This window comes from Gopherus evgoodei, chromosome 7 (genome assembly GCF_007399415.2).
Source record: "Gopherus evgoodei ecotype Sinaloan lineage chromosome 7, rGopEvg1_v1.p, whole genome shotgun sequence".
Lineage (NCBI taxonomy): Eukaryota > Metazoa > Chordata > Testudines > Testudinidae > Gopherus > Gopherus evgoodei.
The window spans coordinates 93,334,951-93,357,244 of NC_044328.1; the positions used below are offsets into that span (position 1 = coordinate 93,334,951).

The window sequence follows — 22,294 nt, forward strand, 5'->3', positions numbered from 1 at the left end:
GATTTGCAAGATGAATAGAACTCTATTTGACCACCAGAGTTCATGGGGCTGGCAATTAAAGAGTTTGTTTACATGCAAATAAAGGGCAAGTGCTATGGAATCAGCCAGATTCAATGACCACAGAAACCCACAATACTAGTTTCATAGTAATTTTAAAAAATAGAACACCTATAAGTATTTATTAGATTATGAGGAACTGTTCTGGTGCAAAGGATTTTGCACTCCTCTACTATTGAGAAGGCTGGATAATAAAAAAGTTAATGTGCGCAGACAGGCCGATAAAGAATATTTTTAATTGCCTGTGCCTAGTGGAGGATTTAAACCTAGATCCTCAATAGGCACCTAAATCCCTCTGAGGGCCTGGGCCTTAGTGCTGGTGAAAGGTGGCAGGTGGCTGCACTGCATCCTGAAGCCATCTGGCCCTAAAACAGGTGCAGCACAAGACCTCCCCTGGCGTGGGTAAGGCTGAAGCTTAACCCACCGTAGCTTCAGCAGAGTTACTGCGCCTGCGCCTTCAAGCGGTCCGCAACGCAGTAGAGCGCTTCATTGCGCATGCTCCCCTGAGAACCACACACTATACTTGCGCGAAGACATCTTGCGCAAGCGCCAAAGTATGAGCACGGCGCGCAGAGCCGGAAGTGTCGATCTAGCGAACGACTGGGGCTAAGCTAGAGGGGAAGTTCCGTTTCCTATTTGGTTCACTTTACGCTCCGTAACCAACTTCCTGCTTCTGCCGCCTCCTCAATCTTCTTCCAGGGCATTGGCGGCTTGCGCTGACCTCTGATCTGCCCCGCCGAGGCGTCACTTCCTATTGTCTCCGCGTGGGAAGCGGCCGGAGAAGAAGGTGCCACTTGCGGGCCCCGTGAGGCAGCGGAGATCATGGTGAGTGACGGGTTGCGTCAGCGCCGCGGGCCCCGCAGCCAGCTCCGCCTACGGTCTTGCTGGGACGCCCCCCAGCACCCTAGGGATCCCCACGTTCCCTCTCCACACGGGCCGCCCCGCCCGGCTCTGCGCGGCCCTCTCCACCAGGCAGGCCTTGGCCTTCTCTAGAGACGACTCCTCCCCGCTTCCCCGCTTGTGTTGTGCCCCGCGCGCCCACGTTCCTCTCGGCTGTGTCTGGACTCTAGGCATGGGCCCAGACCCTTGTGCTCGGGGCTGTACAAACGTTCTTTCCCGGCAGCATGGAGTTCATATAGGCTGTATGCCCTCTCACGGTCCCACTGTGTGCATTGCCTGCCCTTTGCCAACCGCTCCCAGGACACGTGTGGGCTTCCCAGAAAATCCAGTTTGTTCACTCTCTCCTTCAAGCAGTGTCACATTATTTCCCTGGGCTCCTTTGCCTGTCTGTCTGGCCATCTGTTCTCTGGTCTTACACTTAGATTATAACATCTTTTGGAGAGGGACTGTGTTTTCTGAGTTTGTACAATGAGGCCCTGGTACATCCTAGGTGCAACAATAATATACATAAGAGTTAAGGCCTGGGCTGGGGGAGGTGTTAGTTTGAGATTTTGAACAATGTTGGGCATTTTGTTCCTATTTTCATTATTTGCAAGTGTTTACTAGTTCTAGTCATTTTTGTGGCAGACTGAATTTTGAAGTATTAGTTAGTTGTTAATCAATTTCTCTCTTTTCTTTAGGCTCGAAATGCAGAAAAGGCTATGTAAGTACAGCTCTGAACTTGGTGATGTTGATTGTCATTCAAAGTGTCTGTCACAGTGCACTTCCTATTGGTATTCGTTGCTTATCATCTTGGTAACTGAACACTTAGATGTGTTATTTAGCTAATAAATTCTGTCAGCATGTACAGCACTTCTAGCTCCTGCTTACAGTCTAAATTAATTACTTGTTTTTATTTCAAAGTAATAGTATATATATGCAAATGACTCCTTCATATATGTATTTTGTTGCACGAACAGGACTGATGATCTGCTCCATGCTTGAAAGGCAGTAGTATTCCATCTATACTGACTTAAATTCAAGGAGCCCTGGTTAATACACGGTCATATTACATGTTAAACATATCTGTAAAGTATAATTTGTGAAGGCATTCAAAGTATCAGAACTTCTGTAATGCTTTCCCTTCTGCTTAATCAATTGTGTATTATGGCAATTGTTACTAAAGTTAGATGTCAGATGCAGGTGTGGTAGTGCTTTTAGTGGTCCTTACTGGAACAGCTATGTTGTCGTTTTGGCTGGGCAGAGATTAATATTGAGCATTCAGGAGGTGAGCCCTTGGTTTGAAGTATTTGCTTGCATTATCATGGCACCTGTGTCTCTTATCTGTCAAGTTGTCTTCAGCATTGTAAAAGTGAATTAATTACAGAATCGCAAACCCCCATTAGAGATGTGTGCTAATTTAGGTGCTAATATATTATGAATCAATGTAGTATGTCAACCTAAGACTAGAAACTTTAATATATTGGATGATCAGCATTCCATAGTGCATACAACAGAGATGTTGTGCAAAGTACTTTGTCCTGTGAGAGTTTCATAGCTCCTTGCAAAGCAAGAAAAGCATTTTGTTCTTGGGTTTTTAATTTACCGGAAACTAACGTAGAAGTAGCCTGACATTACACTGCCATGCAACGAAGGCTTGGTTCAATCCCTCACTCCCATAATGGGAGGACTGCAGCATTATTATGCCCTGTACCCTTAGGAGCTATCTCAATCAACCATGTCCTCTTTAGCTCACTAGAGGAGCACCAGTCTGGAGTAATTTGCAGTCCTCTTGGCTAGAGTCAGGGGTGCTGTAACTTTGGTTATGGGGGACAATGGAGGGATGGGTTTTTGAAGAATCCCTTGGCAGTGGTGGTAGGAGAGATACTTGAAGAAATTTTTTGACATACATCTCTACCTCGATGTAACACTGTCCTTGGGAGCCAAAAAATCTTCCCACGTTATAGGTGAAACCGTGTTATATTGAACTTTCTTCGATCCACCGGAGTGTGCAGCCCCACCCCTCTGGAGCACTGCTTTACTGCGTTATATCCAAATTCATGTTATGTCGGGTGGCATTATATCGAGGCAGCGGTATACCTATTTTTAAAATAAACAAGCTATGTGTATTAATCAACCACAGAATGTAAGTGGACTCTACCTGAGCTGTTGAGAAATATTATTGAAATGTTTCTTTAAAATTAACACACTTGATATCCTTGTCTCCCTGCCCCCCTTTCTCCCCCCCCGCCCCCCCCCAGCAGGCTGTTGGTACTTCTAATACTAAGCTGCACAAAATTCATGTCTGGGTGACTGCACTGGTAACCAGTGTTGACTACTTTAACTGGTGGCTTCTTCAGTGTTGGAATGTTCTTAATGGAAACAGTAGCTATCATTTTTCTTTTTTGAAAGCCTATATATAATATAGGTGTATCCATGCAAAACTTAACCAGTTAAGTTCTTTGAAAACCTTGCTGTTAGAATGAAGAGGTTTAAAAGTAATCTAATTTCCTTTCTTCCTTTCAGGACAGCCTTGGCGAGATTTCGCCAAGCTCAGCTTGAGGAAGGAAAAGTTAAGGTAGGCTGGAGAAAAATAGGTCTTCTATGTTGTTTTTAAATGAATCAACAAGAAATTACTCCTCACCTGTTGGCTTATAATGCAAAGCCACATGCAGTGCTGCTTCAACAACTGCGAGCAGAGGGAATGTGCCACATGTAATTGCTGCACAAGGGCTAGGTGTTGAGCACCAGGAAAGGGGCTTAATTGAGAGTAGCTCTGGAAAGCAGTATGCCAACAAAACCCACAAGTAACAGTTGTTGCTGGGGAAGGGCTGAAAAAACTGTGCTAGAGAGACATACAGTGGACCATGCTTAAATAGTCCATATGGCCAAGCCAAGTTGGCATTTCACAGTATAAGCAATATGCCTTGATACTGGAAGAATAACAAGCAGATACAAGCAAGGTAACTCAGAAGGCAATTCTAAGAATATAAATGTAGTGATAAGAGATTTCCTTCTGCTTACTGTCTGTACATTCATTGTCATTGGTTTTGATAATGGGCTTTGTTTGGCTTCTTTCCCAACTAGCTCAGGAGAGCTAGAAAACCCCTTTTATAATCTTTTCATTTCCCTAGTATTGTACTACCAAAGTAGCGAGCACTAAGCATTCCACTTCCAGGGCTATTCCGAACTCGGGGCTTGCACATGACACCGCATGCTGTGCCATTATTCAGCCACATGGTGTCTCCTATCATATCTATGCTTAAATTTAACCATGCATGCTAGGAGAAACTTTTAACCCTCAAATCAAGTTAGATTGGCACATGACTTGAAAAATAGTTGATGCCAGTGCCTTTATATTTTGTAAAACCACTGGTCAGAAGGTTGGATTCTGAAATTTAAAAAAGAACCTATAATCTTAGGCCCTGATTCTTAACTGACTCCACAGGTGATGCCATGCATTGACTCCAGTGGAGCTCTGTGTGGGTGCAGGAGTCCACGCTCTTCAGGTGAATTGCAGGATCAGGTCAATGGAAGGATTTGAATCAATTTTTATTTCTCAAAATGAGGAAAAGCTTCTTGTTTGGAGTAAGTTTTTCAGAAGGACACACACAACCTACTCCTAAAGGGCTTTGTTCTGAGTTATAATTTTGCACCTTTTCCCCATGAGCAGACACATTTATATACTCCTAGGGGGACAATATAGAGCAATGGCTCTCAAACCGTGAGTTGTGACCCCATTTTAATGAGCTCGCCAGGGCTGGCTTAGACTTGCTGGGGCCCAGGGTCAAAGCTCAAGCCTGAGGGCTTCAGCCCTGGGTGTCAGGGCTAAGGTTACAGGCGCCTGGGACTGAAGCCCTTGGGCTTCAGCTTTGGCCCTCTGGCCTGGGGCAGTAGGGCTTTGGGTTTGCCCCCCTGCCTCCGGGGTGGAGGGGCTTGGGTGGGCTCAGGCTTCGGTCCCCCCTCCAGGAATCCTGTAGTAATTTTTGTTGTCAGAAGAGGGTTGCGGTGCAATGAAGTTTGAGACCCCCGATGTAGAGTAATGCAGTTGGAAACAATGGCTACTGCAGCTAAAACTTCGAACAGGTGGCTTTTCAGGAGTTTCCCAGAGGAAGGGATGATGTGTGTTTGGGGGTCAGGGCACACACTCTAACTGGGAGGCTGTTCCAAACATAAGGGGAGACCATAATTATGTGAAAGTAAGGCCAGGACGGAGTGTAAGAAGTGGGAGTAAGAGGAGCTGAAGGGGCAAATATGTAAGTAGGGAGGCTTAAAGGTGAGGAATACACCGAATGTATATATGGAATAACAGAAGTTAATGGAAGGATGCAAACAAAGGTGGTGAAGTGGCTAGTGGCAGGAAAGGAAAATGATTTTTATAGCAGCTTTTTGAATGAACTGGAAGGGTTAGAGGCCATGGCGTTGGAAGCTGTAGTTGTTAATGCAGAGAACTAGAGCGTGGAATATTAGCAGCAGCAGTAGAAAGGAAGGGATAAACTCTATAGATGTACAGATATGCAATGGAATCTACCAGTGGACTAGATGTGGGCAAAGGAGTCAAAAGTGATACTATGCTTGAGCCATGCTGACTTTACCACTGCTGGTGATGAAGAATGGAGAGAACAGGCTTTGGAGAATGGAGGGGAAAGGTTTTGAATGGAAGATGACAGGCTCTATTTTGTACATGCTGGGCTTGAATTGGTGGCTGCGTTCAGTGGTTAAATAGAATTCCTTTCATCAGAGCTGTTATATGAAATCTTTAAAAATGGGATGGGAACAGAGGCAACTCAGGTAAGGAGGCATGAGTGGCTGATTTGCCTGGGACTAATCCAGGAACAAGTAGGCCATGTTACACTCAGAACATGAAATACCAGTTGCTTTGGAACATGTCAAGCTTCAGTATTAGGTGGTTTGAAGCTTTATCCTCACCTAAAGTCATCCCGGTTAATGTTGCTGATCAGTTAGGGAACATGCTCATTTAAAGTTGTGTAATGCTCCCTTCTTGCAGGAAGAGCAGCCTGTTGCAGCTAGCTGGTGGGGGCTTGGAACCAGGGTGGACTGGAAGCCCCCCATCAGCTCCCTGCTCCCCTAAGTTGTCTATGCAGCAGCTGCCTGCAGTTCAGCTATCACTCCCCTCACTGCCATGTGCTGCTCCTGCTCTCTGCCTTGGAATTGCTCCCTGAGACTCTTGCTTGCTGTGCCGGGGGGAGGGAAGGAAGAGTGGGGCTAATGTCAGGGTGTCCTCCTCTCCCCACTCCTGCACCCTGCTTATCCCATCTTCCATAGAGCAGGAGGGACACACTAGGGAGCTTGCAGCAGCTCCCATCTCAGCAAGCTGATCTAATTAACAAGGCAGTGTACTTAAAGGGGAAATGTGCATTTCTCCCTCCATTCCTGCTGCCTTGTAGAGTGAGAGTTAACCCTTAAGGGCTCAGCCAATTGCTAGAGATCATCATTTAGCAGTAAGGGAGATATCCAACCCTCTGACTCCTCCACTTCAGCCAAGCTTCACAATCATCATCACTGGTTTCAGAGTAGCAGCCGTGTTAGTCTGTATCCGCAAAAAGAGCAGGAGTACTTGTGACACCTTAGAGTCATCACTGTGTACCAGTATAAAATTGTTTGTTTAAAACTTATACTTACATATAGTCTTTGGTGAAAAAAAATTCCCTGGAACCTAACCCCTTCATTTACATTAATTCTTATGGGGAAATTGGATCGCTTAACATCGTTTTGCTTAAAGTCGCATTTTCCAGGAACATAACTACAACGTTAAGTAAGGAGTTACTGTACATGTCTTTCTCCCAAACAGGAAAGAAGACCTTTTCTTGCATCAGAATGTAATGAGTTGCCTAAAGCTGAGAAATGGAGACGTCAGGTATGCATCACATATATAGGCAGTGAACATCAGGCTTTTCTAATTCTGTAGAGGATGACCAGATAAATAATCAAATTTTGGAAATGTGCATAATTTTAACAAAATATTTATACAATTAAAATTAGTGAGGTAATATTTCTTTGCTGCTAGAATTGTTCTTCTTAGCTTGTATGTAAACAGTTAAATTAAGAATTGACTGAGGTCTGAGCCAAAATAGTGTGTGTCATATTTTAACCATAATGACCAGAAAGTAAAGGATAGACTGCAGGTTATTGTTAGCACAAAGGTGCAAATGCCTGAACAAAAAGGAGTCATGGATGATGCATTTCCCAGTATGGATACTTCTTCATTCATTATAAATAGTGTTTGTTCCCAAATTAAACTTTTATTAACATCTTACCGATATTTGTTCTCTATATGAGTTCTCTTAAGCATGTAGGATGGTTTAACAGTTGAAACTACACTGAGTTCTGACTCATCAAGAAAAACTAATTTCCGCATAATTGTTTTTATTTAAATAGATTATTGGAGAAATTTCCAAGAAAGTGGCACAGATTCAGAATGGTGAGCATCCTTTAATTGCAATTGACTTGTATGAAACTTTGGTTCCAGTGTCGGTTAACTCACTGCTGCAATTTACCTGGGTATAAAATCATATTGGCTGCTGTTTTTAAGTTGTGGATCGGTCTCAAAATAGCACTGCTGGACAGTGGTCCTGGTAACTATTTTAATGTTCAATATCTGATACTAGAGCTAGAAGGAACTCCACCTCTTCAGTGGGGCATAGCAATTGTTTCTAGCAATAATAGTTTGATGTTAAAACTGCATCATTCTGTTTGCCCTCTTATCTCCTTCCCTCACATCAATTCTGGCCTGCTTTTGGTGGATGCTTTTAAGGCTATCTATGGCTAGACCTAATTTTTAAAGTGTTGTGGTGTTTTGCTTAACTCTTACACTTTTTTCAATATTTGTTGGTAAATATTTACCTTTAAAAATTCACAAATTAAAAATCTTTATTGCCACTGGGATTATCTGCACTAGGAAACCTGAGAGGCCATGTCAGCTGCTGTTATGAACAGTCCTTGTTTCTGCTTTCATGAGGTGCTACAACAGCCCAATTAAATAAGGGAGAAAAATCCAATATTTTATCCTAACTGTGCTATTGAAGTTTATCTTAAGGTTTCATTAATTTAGTTTTGTGAAACTATTGACATTTAGGTGTCAGTGTTCAACTACAAATATTGAAGGAAAATTAAGTAAATGACACCTGGGCATTATACACTTCATGACATGCCCGGACTTAAAATGGGTAGGCCAGTACTTTTAGGAATAATGTATTCTAAGTACTGGTCATGGACCAGTGAGCAGTCACTTTTCATCCCCATTTAAGATTTTGCTTCTGGCAAAGTGGATTAAAAATGAGTTTTTGATGAGGAAAAAAATATAGGCGGGTCAGTACCTGGTCCCAAGGAGGGACAGAGTGTCTTTCTCTCGAGCAGGGGCAGCGTGCTCAAGTTAAGTCTTTTTGAGCCCGCAAACTGCTCATTATGAGGCAAGACCTCTGGTTAAAGCAAGAAAAGTGCTGGGCATCCAGCAAGAGTTTGGGGAGCATTCCCCATAGGGAAACAGAGAGAAATGAGTCTTCCAAAGTGGTTAATATACACTCTCTGTAAGAACTTATGATTTATTTTATCTTGAAGCTGGTTAGGTGAATTCAGAATTCGAGACTTGAATGATGAAATTAACAAACTCCTAAGAGAGAAGGGGCACTGGGAGGTCCGGATAAAGGAGCTGGGAGGTCCTGATTATGCAGTAAGTTTAAAACAACTGTGTGGGCAAACAACCTCTCTGCAATTAACTATGAATGGCTAGCAAAGTGAAAGCCCATCAACCCAAGACTAGAAACTTTAATCTACTGAATATTGGATGACCGGTGTTTCATAGTGCGTTCAACAGAGATGTATTAAACAAGCTTGGTTATTTTTTTCATAGTGGCTAGTATTCAATGATCAGCAAATCTGTTCAACCTCTAAACGTGTTGAATGGCATGTTAGATCAGATAGTGATGTCTTATCTTTCTCTCCCTCTCCTGGTTCCGAAAATGACTATTTGATGACTTTCTTTCAGACTTAGGGTCTGTTAAGATAAGGCTATTAGTGCTTTTTGTTCCGAAATCTGAAGAGACACACAAACACTACCTGCCACTTTCTGTGGCTCCACTGTCCCGTATTACATGCCAGTGTGTAAAGGTGTTTAGCAGAGTGTAAATGCTCTCACTGATCATGAAATAATGAAATACTTTGACTTTTGATGTTCAGGTCTCTGACACAAAACATCTCATGATGAAAAATTGAAATGTAATTGTAGCACTGTCAATAATCACAGTTAACTCATGCGATTTTAATCGCAATTAATTGCAGTTTAGTTGCATTGTTTAAAAATAGAATACCAGTTGAAATGTATTAAATATTTTGATGTTTTTCTACATTTTAAATATATTGATTTCAATTACAAGACAGTATACGAAGTTGACGCTGTTCAGTTTATATTAGTATTTTTATTACAAATATTTGCACTGTAAAATGATAAAAGAATAGTATTTTTCAGTTCACCTCATACAAGTACTGTAGTGCATTCTCTTTATTGTGAAAGTGCAGCTTACAAATGTAGGGATTTTTTTGTTACATAACTGAACTCAAAACAAACAATGTAAAACTTCAGTGCCTACAAGGCCACTCAGTCCTATTCTTGTTCAGCCAGTCGCTAAGAGACCACAAGTTTTTTTTACATATACAGGTGATATGCTGCCCACTTCTTATTTACAATGTCACCGAAAGTGAGAACAGGCATTCATTTACATGGCACTTTTGTAGCTGGCATTGCAAGGTATTTACATGCCAAATATGCTAAATATTCATATGCCCCTTCATGCTTCGGCCACCATTCAAGAGGACATGCTTCTATGCTGCTGATGCTCGTTTTTTAAAAAAATGTGCTAATTAAATTAGTCACTGAAGTCCTTGGGGGGGAATTATGTCTCCTGCTCTGTTTTACCTGAATTGTGCCATATATGATAGCAGTCTCAGTGATGATCCAGCACGTTTCTCATTTTAAGAACACTTTCACAGCAGATTTGACAAAACACAAGAAGATACCAATGTGAGATTTCTAAAGATTGCTACAGCACTCAAACCAGGGTTTAGGAATCTGAAATGCCTTCCAAAATCTGAGCAGGTCAAGATGTGGACATACTTCCAAAAATCTTAAAAGACCAACACACTGATGCAGAAACTACAGAACCTGAACCACCAAAAAGAAAATCAACTTTCTGCAGGTGGTATCTGACTGAAATGATGAAATGAGATAGGTCAGTCTGCCCTGCTTTGGTTCATTATCGAGCAGAACCGTCATCAGCATGGATGCATGTCCTCTAGAATGGTGGTTGAAACATAAAGGGACATATGAATCTTTAGCGCATCTGTCACTAAATATCTTGCAACATCGGCTACAACAGTGCCATAAAAATACCTGTTTCTCACTTTCAGGTGACACCATAAACAAGAAGCAGGCAGCATTATCTCCTGCAAATGTAAACAAACTTGTTTGTCTGAGCAATTGGCTGAACAAGAAATAGGACTGAGTGGACTTATAGGCTCTAAAGTTTACATTGATTTTTTTTATTCAGTTTTTTTTGTTCATAATTCTATGTTTGTAGTTCAGCTTTCACGATAAAGAGATTGTATTGCAGTACTTGTATTAGGTGAATTAAAAATACTATTTATTTTGTTTTTTACAGTGCAAATATTTGTAATAAAAAATAGAGTGAGCATGGTACACTTTGTTTTCTGTGTTGTAAGTGAAATCAATATATTTGGAAATGTAGAAAACATCCAAAAATATTTAAATAATGATATTCTATTATGGTTTAACAGTGCAGTTAATCACAATTTTTTTAGTTGCTTGACAAGTCCTAGTAATTTGTGCTGATTTATCAAGCCCGTCTATTAAAAGTTGGACTAGTAAGGATCACATGGGGAGCCAGATAGTAAAACTTCTGTGTATGGCATTTTAATCCCATCTTGTTCTTCTACTGTAAAATCCAGCGTGTGGGGTGACAAGGTGGGTCTGCTGTGGGTCAGAGTACTCCATGCTTTGCATAGTCCTAACTGCTTGGCACTCTGTAAAAGAGAGGACATATTTTCTCTTTTGAAAATAAAAAGATTGTCTGGGTGGGCTGCTACTCCTGAATCATCTGACTAGATAAGAGAGCATTTTTTTAGCCTAGTAACCAGAGCATGGGTAGTGCTAATTAACATGGGGAAAGAAAAATGACCATGGACAAGAGCAATGATATTTTTTATCTATTTTATTTTTAAAGAGAGTTGGTCCTAAAATGCTAGATCATGAAGGAAAGGAAGTTCCAGGAAACAGGGGTTACAAATATTTTGGAGCTGCTAAAGATTTACCGGGTGTCAGAGAGCTCTTTGAAAAGGAACGTAAGTAACTTTAGCTACTTTTCAGAATTATTCGTTATTTCTGTATTGATGGGTGACTATCACAGATATGAAGTTTCCCCTTCTTCAGAATTGTGACTTTTTCAGCCAGGATAACATCAGAGTAATTTCTCTAGCATCTCCCCTGTCATACAAAATGTGTCATCGGAAATGTAAGGTGAATCCTAGGGAAGGAGGTGGGGAAAAGAATCTCTTTATGTAGGTGTCAGTCTAGTCAAACATTTACCACAGTATAACTAAGTCGTCATCCATTAAAAGCTCTTTCCTTGACTGAGAAGAAACCCATTTAATTTGCATGCCTGTTCTTTCACAGCCATGATTATCTTTGATTGTAATTAGATTAAAATTGTTTTTCTGCACTCCCAAAGCTCAAATATTTTATATTAATTCAGTGACTGTTTCAAACAAGGTCAGGATGATAAAAGGGGAAATTGTGTGTCTTCTCTTCCCTTCCTTGTTTTAAATTCATGCTCCGTGTCCTGTATTTAGTATGAAGTAGGGACCACACTACTTTTCTAAGAGAGGATGGCATGCCTGTAAGCCCATAAAGCTAACTATGGTTAAAACTATTTGATGCTGTCCTGTTAAAATGACTCTGTGTTCAGCCCTCCACTCCAAGTTTCATATTGACTAAATTGTCATGACAAGTTGCTTCCTGTATTCACTATAATGCTTAAGGAGGCTAACTAATTTTGTAGTCAAAGGAAAAGGTAAATATCCTATGGAAGAAGTTTTTTCTGTATTTGTATGAGTTAGGTTTAATCTATCTTGTGAACTAGATAAGCCATTGATCAGTAACAGTATAGCAGTCTATATATAGTTTAATGGTCTATCTAATCTTCTATCTCAGTCACTTTTTTTTTTTTTAAGAGGCAGGTGATCAATGGATATCTCTTGTAATGTGTGCCCAGTGGACCTATTGATCCTTTGGCTGGTCCTAACCAATCTTATTTAAAAATATTGCGTAATTTGGTCAAGAGGCATTTGGGCCTAAAAGCCCAAATGAAACCATTTAAAACTTTTTCTTCAGGAAGCCTTGCTCCAGAATCTCATTGGGTATGTCTACACTGCAATAAAACATCTACAGTTGGCCTGTCTCAGCTGACTTGAGCTCGTGGTGTTCAAGCTGCAGGGCTATAATGTAGAGTTTTGAGCTTGGGCTGAAGCCCAGGCTGTGGGATCCTACCCCATGCAGGGTCCTAGAGCATGCTGTCCAGCCTGAGTGTCGACACTGCGATTTATAGCCCCACTGCTCGAGGCCTGTGTGTCTTGAGTCAGCTGCAGTTGTTTCATTGCAGTGTAGACATAACCACAGAGGACCATGTGGGGATTTCCCTGTTCACTTTAGATATTCTTATCCACAGCTGAAGTAGAGTTTGTAGAATTCAAAGAAAAACTACTTTCTAGGAGCACTGGTTGGCAGCATGAAGCTGGCATCAGCCTAAAGAAAATTGCCAGAAAGTGGAAACTGATGAGAATGTGAGAGGTTAGGATGATGGTCAGAAAACAGTCCGAATGCAATTAATCTGCTTTGCTAGACAAGTGGTATAGGGTTGATGTGATCCATGAGGGCAGGACCAGCTGTTAAGATTGGTAGAATTTCACTTTTTGGGGGGTGGTTGAAAGTGTGATGGTCACTTTTCCTTCAGCCCTCCCTCCTCCAAGGAAGACTCGAGCTGAGCTTATGAAGGCTATTGACGCAGAGTATTACGGCTACAGGGATGAAGATGATGGTGTCTTGGAGCCATTGGAACAGGAACATGAAAAGAAAGGTATGTGAGATCAAAAAGTCCTATATAAACAGGGTGCAGTTTCATTTAAGGCTGTTTCTGGTGTCCCCAGCTTGTTACATGTGACCATCTGCAAGTTACATGTTGCTAGAGCAGAACCGTTTTTTTTTTTCCTTTTCTTGTCCCTTTTACTCTTTAAATGGTGCTTCACTGCATTTTCTTCTGGTTTGTAGGTCTTCATTGTGCATAGTTCTACCTACAGTGAGTAAGCAGTAGTCCTATCTTTGTGAGTTTTTTAACTTAGTGTACTGTAAAGCTCTTTGATAGGAATATTTTTGTTGTCTCATTTAACTACTATGCTTCCATTTAAAATAAAAGGATAGGCAAGGGAAGTGGGTATCTTCCTGTCACTCTTTCTGGATATCTCTTGCTGAAATCTCAGTGTAAAACTTTATTCAGCAACCTTTGACTTGGTTATATAAAGATCAAATTCAGGAAAACTAGCATATTTTCATTTAAAGAGGAGATGAAATCTCTCTCATTCCTCCATCTGCTTCAAAACAAAAGTATAAAGCTGCAAGGGCTAATTTTTGTTGGAAGCCAGCTGGTTTACACCTTTCCACTAAAGCCAGTGGGTGCTGGAGAGTCTGGATATCTAGGTACTATACAGGCACTGCCACTATCACAGGCTTTAGGAACGTTAGCCTCTCTGTACCTCTGTTCCCTGTCTGTAAAATGAAGATACCAGTTTCCCTGCTTATGTGTAGCACTTTAAGATCTATACTAGCCCTGATTGCTAGTATTACTATGGTGGAGCATACGTGAATTCAATAAAACATCTTGCAAAAAAAAGTGCATTGGAATGTAACCTAAACTTAGCGTTTAGAAATGTGCATTGGGAAAACTGGTTAAGTTATTTATACAGCAAACCATTTAGGATCAATAAAGGAGTAGAAACAATTTGTATGATTTACCATCTGACTCCAGTTAGCCTAAGCATGCTCCAAACTGTTATGTTTGTAATCACAAGGATACAGGGGAAACCAATAATTTTAATTCATATAGTATGGAAGGAATGAGCCTAAAGCAAATTAGATGAGCCACAGAGGAAATAGCTGAGCTGCTGTAATTGATTATAAGGAGAAGCTCTGTAAATAGTTATGAAATACTGCCTTTTCACCTGGTTTTCCTCCCCAGTATGACATTAATATTTATAGGGAAACATTAGGTTGACTTGAGTTAGCTCATCTGCATAGCAACCAGTAAAAGTCTCAGGTTCTACCTTCTTGAATTGAATACCTGTGTCGTTCTAGTTGTAGATTTGATATTATTCCATTGACTTTGTCCCTTTCTGGTTTAGTTCAGTCTCTCTTGAATACATAGAGACAAATCTGCATTATATACTTCAGGTAGCTCAGTGGTTTGAGCTGCTAAACCCAGAGTTGTAAGTTCAATCCTTGAGGGGGATTTAGGGATCTGGGGCAAAAATCCGTCTGCGGATTGATCCCGCTTTGAGCAGGGGGGTTGGACTAGATGATTTCCCGAGGTCCCTTCCAACCCTGATGTTCTATTCTAGGTGAGTCAAATGATGATGATATCAGAGCCACAGGTTATGCACTCAACCTTTTTTCAAGTCCCTTATAACAGCCTTTTCTTTCATGACTTTCTCCCCCTTGTTTCTAACTTCAGGCTTGTTTTTCCTGCAGAGCCGTTTTTTTTGGCTAGCCAGTCTGTGACCTGATCTTAACATAAATGCTAATGTGATGTGTACTCATCAACTTGCATATGTTTTGCTGCAGCTAGAAGGAGCAAACATTCAGTTGTAACATGTTTCAGCAGACCCCATGTGTTGCACAGTACACAGCACCTGAATTCAGCTGCAAAGCCAGGTCCCCTTTCACTACCTGCAATTTCAGTAGCACAGGGATGCTGAAAGCTGTGCAGTAGGGAGAGGTATATAGGAAACCATGTTAAAAGAGCCTCTGAAGACTGCAGGCTGCTGCCTAGCTTCCTAGTTACCACAGGATCTAGTGCTAGTGCCTCAAATCAGAGTCTTGCTGCACACCTGGGGTCGGAGCATAATTTGGCGTCCTCCTGGGTAGAATGTGGAGGGACAGAAGTAGGTAAGAATAGATGCAGCTGATATAAGGGAGAGGGTGATGATCTAGCAATGGTTGGAGTGGTGAGAGGAGCAGCATGCTGGGCGCACAAGGGAAGTGGGTAGAGGCAGCAGTAATGGCGTGGGACTGAGCTGCCATTGACCATGGAATAGAAGCATTTGGCAGGAATGAGATTGGATCCTTTGGGGAGGGAATAGTGGGAGAGCACAGTGGAAGGAGTGGGTCAGACTCTTGTAGGGATATGAGAGTAGCAACAGTTCGAGTGTTCTGGGATGGAGCTTAAAGTGGGGTGGAAGGTAGCAATAGGTGGGAACAGGGAGGGTCTGGGAGTTCAAATACATAGGAAGGAGTGAAGTATTAGAGTGAAAACAAGATCAGAGCATATAGGGGCTGCTGCAAACATTAAAAACGTATAGTGTTATGTCTTGGCATCATTGGTTAGACAGGAGTGGCAGTATACTAGATTCAAGTGACTGCCTAAGAAACTTTCTCCCCAAGTGACATTGTGCCGTTTGTAATAAATGGAGATGCTCAATCCCCTTGGTCTGAATGCGGGAGGAGGGAATTTAATTGGTTCATGTAAGGTGGAATTTGTTGGCCTCTGGAGCATGCAGTAAGGAGTATATGTTTTCTCTAGCTTCTTTTGATTGGGTGGAGGTTCAGGGTTATGGAGTCCCATGAAGAAGGTGGTTATTTTGGTGGGCAATTCATTGGAGTTTGGGAAAATAATATTTTGGATTTTTAACGTGTGTGTGTGTGTGTGTGTGTGTGTTTCAAAAGCTTGTGTAAGCTCCTAGAATTGTTGGGATGGGTGCTTCAGATATACTGGGAGAAAGAAAAATGTGATGGACTGCCCCAAAGTAGTAGCACGTGGCATCTTTATTTTTCTGTTTAAAAAATCTTAAAGGTCACCAGTTATGTGAGACATCATCCAGGCTCTTCTATGGTCTGATCATGTGAAATATAGAATTTAAAAGGTTATACACTACTTGAACTTTCCTAATTAGCAAGAGCTTTCTTTTTCACTACTTACGCTATCACATAGCAGCACAACTATATGACTGTGGTCAGCTTTTCCTCCTGTAATTTTGTTTCTTTACATGAATAAAGAGGGGTAGTAATTCCCCACTTACTGTCAAGATGAAAAATTGCTGCTTTTTGGGTATTGTAACTCTAACTGCATGATAAGAAAGCTATTAGCAAATCTCTGTGGGCTTTTAGAGACATTGCTGTCTTCTTTGCTTGGAGACTGACTAACCTTGAATGGTTGAGATGGGCTGTCATTGCATACGTTGGTAGTCCTTGCAGGATATTTGCAGGCTCATTTGAGATAAATGTGGTCCCTAACATGAAGGCTGCAATATCAGGTAAAGGCATGAAGAAAAGAGGAGTGAAGCAATGTTCACGCTACTTATAACTTGAAGTAGCACAAGGCTACTGTTATAGTTAAAGGTGTATTAGCATTTGCAGTACCCCAGGTATAGTAGCCCAACAGCAGTTATCCACACCATAAAGTCTACAACCATTCGTTACCTTAAAAAAAAAAAAGGAAAAAAAAAGTAAACTTTATTTGGCATGGTTTATAAAATGGAGAAAATAAAAATGAGTCAAGGAGAACATGGTTTAACCATGTAATAATTATTCAAGTAAGAGAAATTTTGTATTTGACAGTCTTATGGTACAATAACTGCCATCAAGCAGCCTGTTTTCGTGTGCCTGCTTGCACTATAAATATAGCTATGGTATGGAATCCATTTAGAACAGTGTTCCCTGGATCTGGTTACGACATAGTTATAGTGTGGAGTTTGGGCCATTAACCACGTTCTGTAACCAGTCTAACAACTTGGTCACATCCAAGGTTTAGCCTGGTTACAGTGCAGTTCACACTAAGTGTGACTTTGTCTCCCTCTGGTGGACAACTACCTTTACTTGTTTTGGATCTTCCTCTGCCTTTGAACTAATGGACCTAATCCTTTTGCTTAATCAGCAGAAACTCCTGCTTTTTAGATGTATGTCCCAGGTTCAATCCCTGTGGATCTAACCAGGAGCATTGTACAAGTGCATGGTAAAAGTCTGTGTACAAGAGCTTAGAAGAATTAGCATCAGCTCTAGAACTGACTTTCATGTCTGACGTTGCCTTTAAATTTAGTTATGTAGTTTATTCTTTTATTTTTCCAACCAGTCATAGCAGAAGCAGTGGAAAAATGGAAAGTAGAGAGAGAGGCACGAGTTGCGGGAGGTGACAAGGAGGAGGAAGAGGAGGAAATAAACATCTATGCTGCTCGATGATGAGGTACCCCAGTGAATAAGAGACCAAAGTCTTGATAGCAATTAGTGTTAGCCTGGATAGCATGAGTATCCTTTAGATGTCTTCAGCGTTAATTACTTGGAAGCAGAGTGACTGCTTTGTTCTGAAGAGAATTTTGCTACCTTCTGTATTCTCTGCATGAGTAGGGCCCTACCAAATTCATGGTCCATTTCAGTTAATTTCACTGTCACAGAATTTTAAAAATCATAATTTTTGATTATTTGACATTTCAGATGGTGTTATAATTGTAGGGTCCTGCCCCAAAAAGGAGTTGGGAGTGGTAGTGTTGCAAGGTTATTGTAGGGGGGATGTGGTACTGCTGCCCTTACTTTTTCTCTGCTGCTGGCAGTGGCACAGCTTTCAGAGCTGGGCAGCTGGAGAGCCACTGCCAGCAGATGCACAGAAGTAAAGGTGGCACGATATTGTATTGCCACCCTTGCTTCTGCTCTGTTGCCTGCAAAGCTGAGCCTAAGTCAGCAGCTGCCAATCTCTAGCCGCATAGCTCTGAAGGAAGCAGCACAGAAATAAGGGTGGCATGGTGATATTGCCACCCTTACTTCCGCAATGCTGCGGGCAGAGCACTGCCCTCAGAGCTGGGCACCTGACAACAGCTGCCACTCTCGGGTGCCCAGCTCTGAAGGCAGCGAAGAAGTAAGGGTGACAATACTACAGCCTGCCTAAAATAACCTTATGATCCCCTTGCAACTCCTTTTTGGGTTAGAACCTGCAATTTGAGAAACGTTGGTCTCCCCCATGAAATTCTATATAGTATGGGTAAAAGCACCCAAGACCAGATTTCACAGTGCATTTTTCATGGCTGTGAATTGTTAAAGCCCCGTGCATGAGTGTTTGTGGCTTGATACAAATTAACACTAGAATGGGGCTTTTGGTCTCACTCTAAGCATGACTTTGAATCAGAGTCAGCAGCCTGAGAAGGCTTTTTCCTGTGGTTGGAATGAAAACCAAGTAAAAAGACTGATTTTTGCAGTTATTTGTGGGGGTATTGACGTAGATGGCATTTGAGACTCTGAATCTCTCTAAAAGGTTTTACTTATCAGTACAGATACACAGTGTGCAATATGTAGAATATTTAGTGTCTGTAGCTGAACTTAAGTTGTTTTGTGTACAGTAGAACTTCACTTATTCACACTTTGATGTACTACCAAAACCATCCTCCCAGCTTTGCTCTTCTAGTGTTAACTAGCAGGGGGTACTACTGTGACATCACACTTCCTGCAGGGCACTGTGGGGAGTGCATGTCACTGCTAACCCTATCCCACACTTGCTGAGACCCTGAGATAGGGCCCTATTCTGTCTCCTATTCCTGGGAGGTCAGCAGCATTGCAGAAGCCTGTTCTCTGCTGGACCTGTCATAGGAACTAGTTTAGCTGACCAAAGTTTTGCCTTGCTGTTCCCCCCACCACTTTGCTCTATCTTATATCTATACTATCTCCTGTGGCTACATTGAGCCCAGCTGTGGGGAGTGAAGAGGGTGGTGGTGTCAGCTCTTGAGCAACCACTTGACAGAAAAATGGCATGGCTGTCTCTGTAAGAGCCCCGATCCCCTGCCTGAGTTAACTAGTTTGTCTACACTGCCCCGGCTGAGAAATGTGGGAAAAGTAAGCACGTGGCCCCACATCCATACCTCAGCAGCAACAAGGGATGGCATCTGGTACAGAGGAAAGTAAGCAACTCTGTTTTAGGACTTCAAGTAGCAGGGTCAGGGTGTGTGATACTTCCCTATTGCTGCGTGGAGTTGCACCGTCTCCCTGCAGCGGGTCATATCCCCAGCACTTTATGGTTTCGCCAAGGCACTCATTAATTTGCTTTGGGTTACCTCCCCACTGCAGATCAGTGAGGTTTAGCTGTAGGACCTGTTGATGGGAACTGCAAAATAAGTTTGTTTAAATGTCTTTAATTTTGTAGTCTGATGAGGAAAGCGCCAAAGAAAAGAAAGTGAAGAAGGGCAGCAGAAATTTATTGCCCATGTTCCAGTGCCATCACAACAAGAGGTAAGAAATAATGGGGAGGCAAGGCACGTGGGACATTCGCAGGCTATTACAGGCAGGACCTAAACAATGGCAGGCATCCTACAGAAAGTGTTTCCTACTAGGGGCAGATCTCCTGGGTTCTCACTGTGGAAATCACTTAAGTTCTTCACTTCCATTTATCCATCTTTGAAATGGGGATGTTTACCTTCCAGGAGTGTTATGAGACATAGCGTTTTGTAGTTTCAAATGCTTTCATCTGAGAGTCTCAAACATTTGTAAAGTAGTGTGCAAAAGAATATACATTGTGAGGGTTACTCAAAAGATAGAAAGTTATTGGTAGCAAACCAGGCTAAGTTTTTATGTTTGGAGTTTTAGCATCTAGATTTTTCTTGTTAACTTTTAATGCCTCTATTTTTGATTGCTTTGTTTGTTTAGGGAATCAAGTGACCATTCTTAAAATGGCCCTGGTTAGATGAGCCTGAAATCGGTCACTCTTTTTTTCTGTTTGCTTTTGAAACTGTTCTAGGGTACAACTTAGCTTAATTTTATCAATTTACCTGAAACAACTCTTGAGACTTCTCACCCAGTTTGTTTACCTAGCACTAGATGTGCCTCTGCCTCACACAGATACCCCATAATGCTTGGCACCGGCCGCAGAGGAAAGAGAAGACGACAGTAATATATCCATATGAAGTGGTTGATATAGTGTTAATCTATGCTAAAATGAGATGGCAAAATTATAGGGAGAGATGCTGCAGACTGGATAGCAGTACTGTCGATTCAGTGAGCACAGCACTGTGAGGAACAGTCAGAACAGGGCATCTGTACTGAACTACTATTGATGATGTAGGCAAGGGGAATTCTAGGGGGATTCCTGTTGTAAAGCAGAAAGTTGTCTCTTGGGTAAATATATGCAAGTGTTAATGGACCAGACCCTTTTCCGTTGTCAGTGTTACTCACTGGAATATAATAATCTGTATCTAATGAGTGTGGATATAATTTATAATAGTGTTCAGCCTCTGGAATTGAACTTTTTAAAGGTCATGTACTAGATACAGTCTCATTCAGACAAATATGTAATTTTTTTAATAAGAATAACATTTATTTTGCAGTGTACTGTGAATAAGAATTATGTGGATTTCAAAAGGAATGAGGAGTGTATTTTAATTTATCTTGTGATGTTTGTATAGAAATGCTGTTTTACATTAACTAAGCTTTGAACTTTTATGATGTAAAGGTTCCTAAAAAGAGGCATGATCAATAACAAGGCCTTATCCTAAAGATATAAATCAGTGTAGCTGCAATTCTGCTTCTTATTTTGTACTCATTGTGGTCATATTTGACTTTCAGAGAGAACAATTTAGGGGGTGGGAAATAAATGACAACACTGATTGTAAAAACGACTGGAGTTACACCAATTGATTTATATCCTTAGGACAAATGTAGAACTTATTGATCATTTTCTCTTTGGCAATCTTTTAAATAACATCCATATTTTTTACATGCAGCTGGAATTTCTGCACAAAACTTTTGAAATGCTAGAGTTTGGTTCAGACCAAAACCCAGGATCTGAATTTTCTCATGTGTTTGGAAGTTCAGATCCAGACTTCGTGGCTAAGGGCTGTCTCTTTTAAAAATAAATAAATAATAAAAATTGTTGCATGTGTTTGAGCATAGATACAGAGTTCAAGTGAGGATGTTTAATCCTGTAATTGTGTCGGGAACATAGTGGCGATTTTATTAAGACTGCAGCATAGGCAGGCAGATTTCTTTGATTAAAAAACAGCAAACCAGTCTTGTTTTCTAGACTCTGAAATGAAGAGTAAACAGTACGAATTAATTAACCTACTGTGGTATGGATTTAGCCTACTTTTAGAGCTGTCATCCAAATCTCATTGCAAAGCCTTGTAATGGGAAAATGGCTCACTTGAATTATTTTATCCAGTCGGAGTTCTGAGCAGATTGTCATATCCTATATAGTGGAAAATGAGTCAGTCCAGAGAAGGTTTTTAAATACTAATGTGCAGTTGCAAAGCTGTAAAGTCATCAGTATCTTCCATTCCAATGATAGCCTTTGCTGACCAACATTAGTTTTTAGCTGAACGTTGGAAGCAATATGAATACTATTGCTGCTTCTGTCCCTGTGTAGTACTGCTTTCTGATAAAAGGCCAACTTCTTCCAGCCTTCACAGACTGCTTTCTTTTTTGCCTGATCTAGAATCTCTGGGTTTTAGTGATTTGAATTGAAAGTTTGAATTTTTATGTTTGTATTTACAGATTGAGGAAGCTCTTGTGCGGAGGAAGAAGATGGAGCTTCTCCAGAAGTATGCCAGTGAAACTCTCATGGCACAAAGTGAAGACGAAAAGGCTCCTAGGGTTGTAGTGTCTCGCCACTTAGTGGCATGTTATTTTTTATTTTTACAATCCATCCTGACAGCAGTAATTTTGATCCCCTAAATATAGACTCATCAGCAACTGTGTTAGTCTTTGCTGATGCTAAGACTAAAAGGTGATGATCCTGCATATTTTCCTAAAGCACTCCATATAGGTTTGTCCTCTTATCTTTCTCCACCCTAAGGAATGTATTTGTTGTCCCTCAGTCTCAAAAAAGACCAACAAAAATAAGTTGGCCTCCTTCGTGTTTTCAGTACTATTTTTTTTTTCTAGCTTCCATTTATTTCCCCTACTTCCCTGTTTTCCCTTCTCTAGTGGTCACTTCCATAGTGACCACTCTTGAATAGAAAAGCAAACCAAAGCATTTCCTTCTGAAACTAGAGGAGATGCCCTAGGAGTGACGTGGCTGGCAAATACTTTCAT

The 22,294-nt window shown here is 41.3% G+C and overlaps 1 protein-coding gene across 1 annotated transcript in view; it reads left to right on the plus strand.

The window, feature by feature from the left end:
- Positions 1-722: 722 nt before the first annotated feature.
- The window catches only part of LOC115655225 (pre-mRNA-splicing factor ISY1 homolog), a 26,349-nt gene continuing 4,777 nt past the window's right edge, over positions 723-22,294 (plus strand). Inside the window, exons 1-11 of the mRNA XM_030570472.1 lie at positions 723-882; positions 1,638-1,660; positions 3,463-3,514; positions 6,749-6,814; positions 7,336-7,381; positions 8,517-8,626; positions 11,193-11,310; positions 12,978-13,100; positions 17,361-17,458; positions 19,427-19,498; positions 21,755-21,853. Of these exons, the coding sequence (XP_030426332.1) occupies positions 880-882; positions 1,638-1,660; positions 3,463-3,514; positions 6,749-6,814; positions 7,336-7,381; positions 8,517-8,626; positions 11,193-11,310; positions 12,978-13,100; positions 17,361-17,458; positions 19,427-19,498; positions 21,755-21,853 (810 nt within the window). The 5' untranslated portion in view covers positions 723-879. The remainder of the gene's footprint in view (positions 883-1,637; positions 1,661-3,462; positions 3,515-6,748; positions 6,815-7,335; positions 7,382-8,516; positions 8,627-11,192; positions 11,311-12,977; positions 13,101-17,360; positions 17,459-19,426; positions 19,499-21,754; positions 21,854-22,294) is intronic.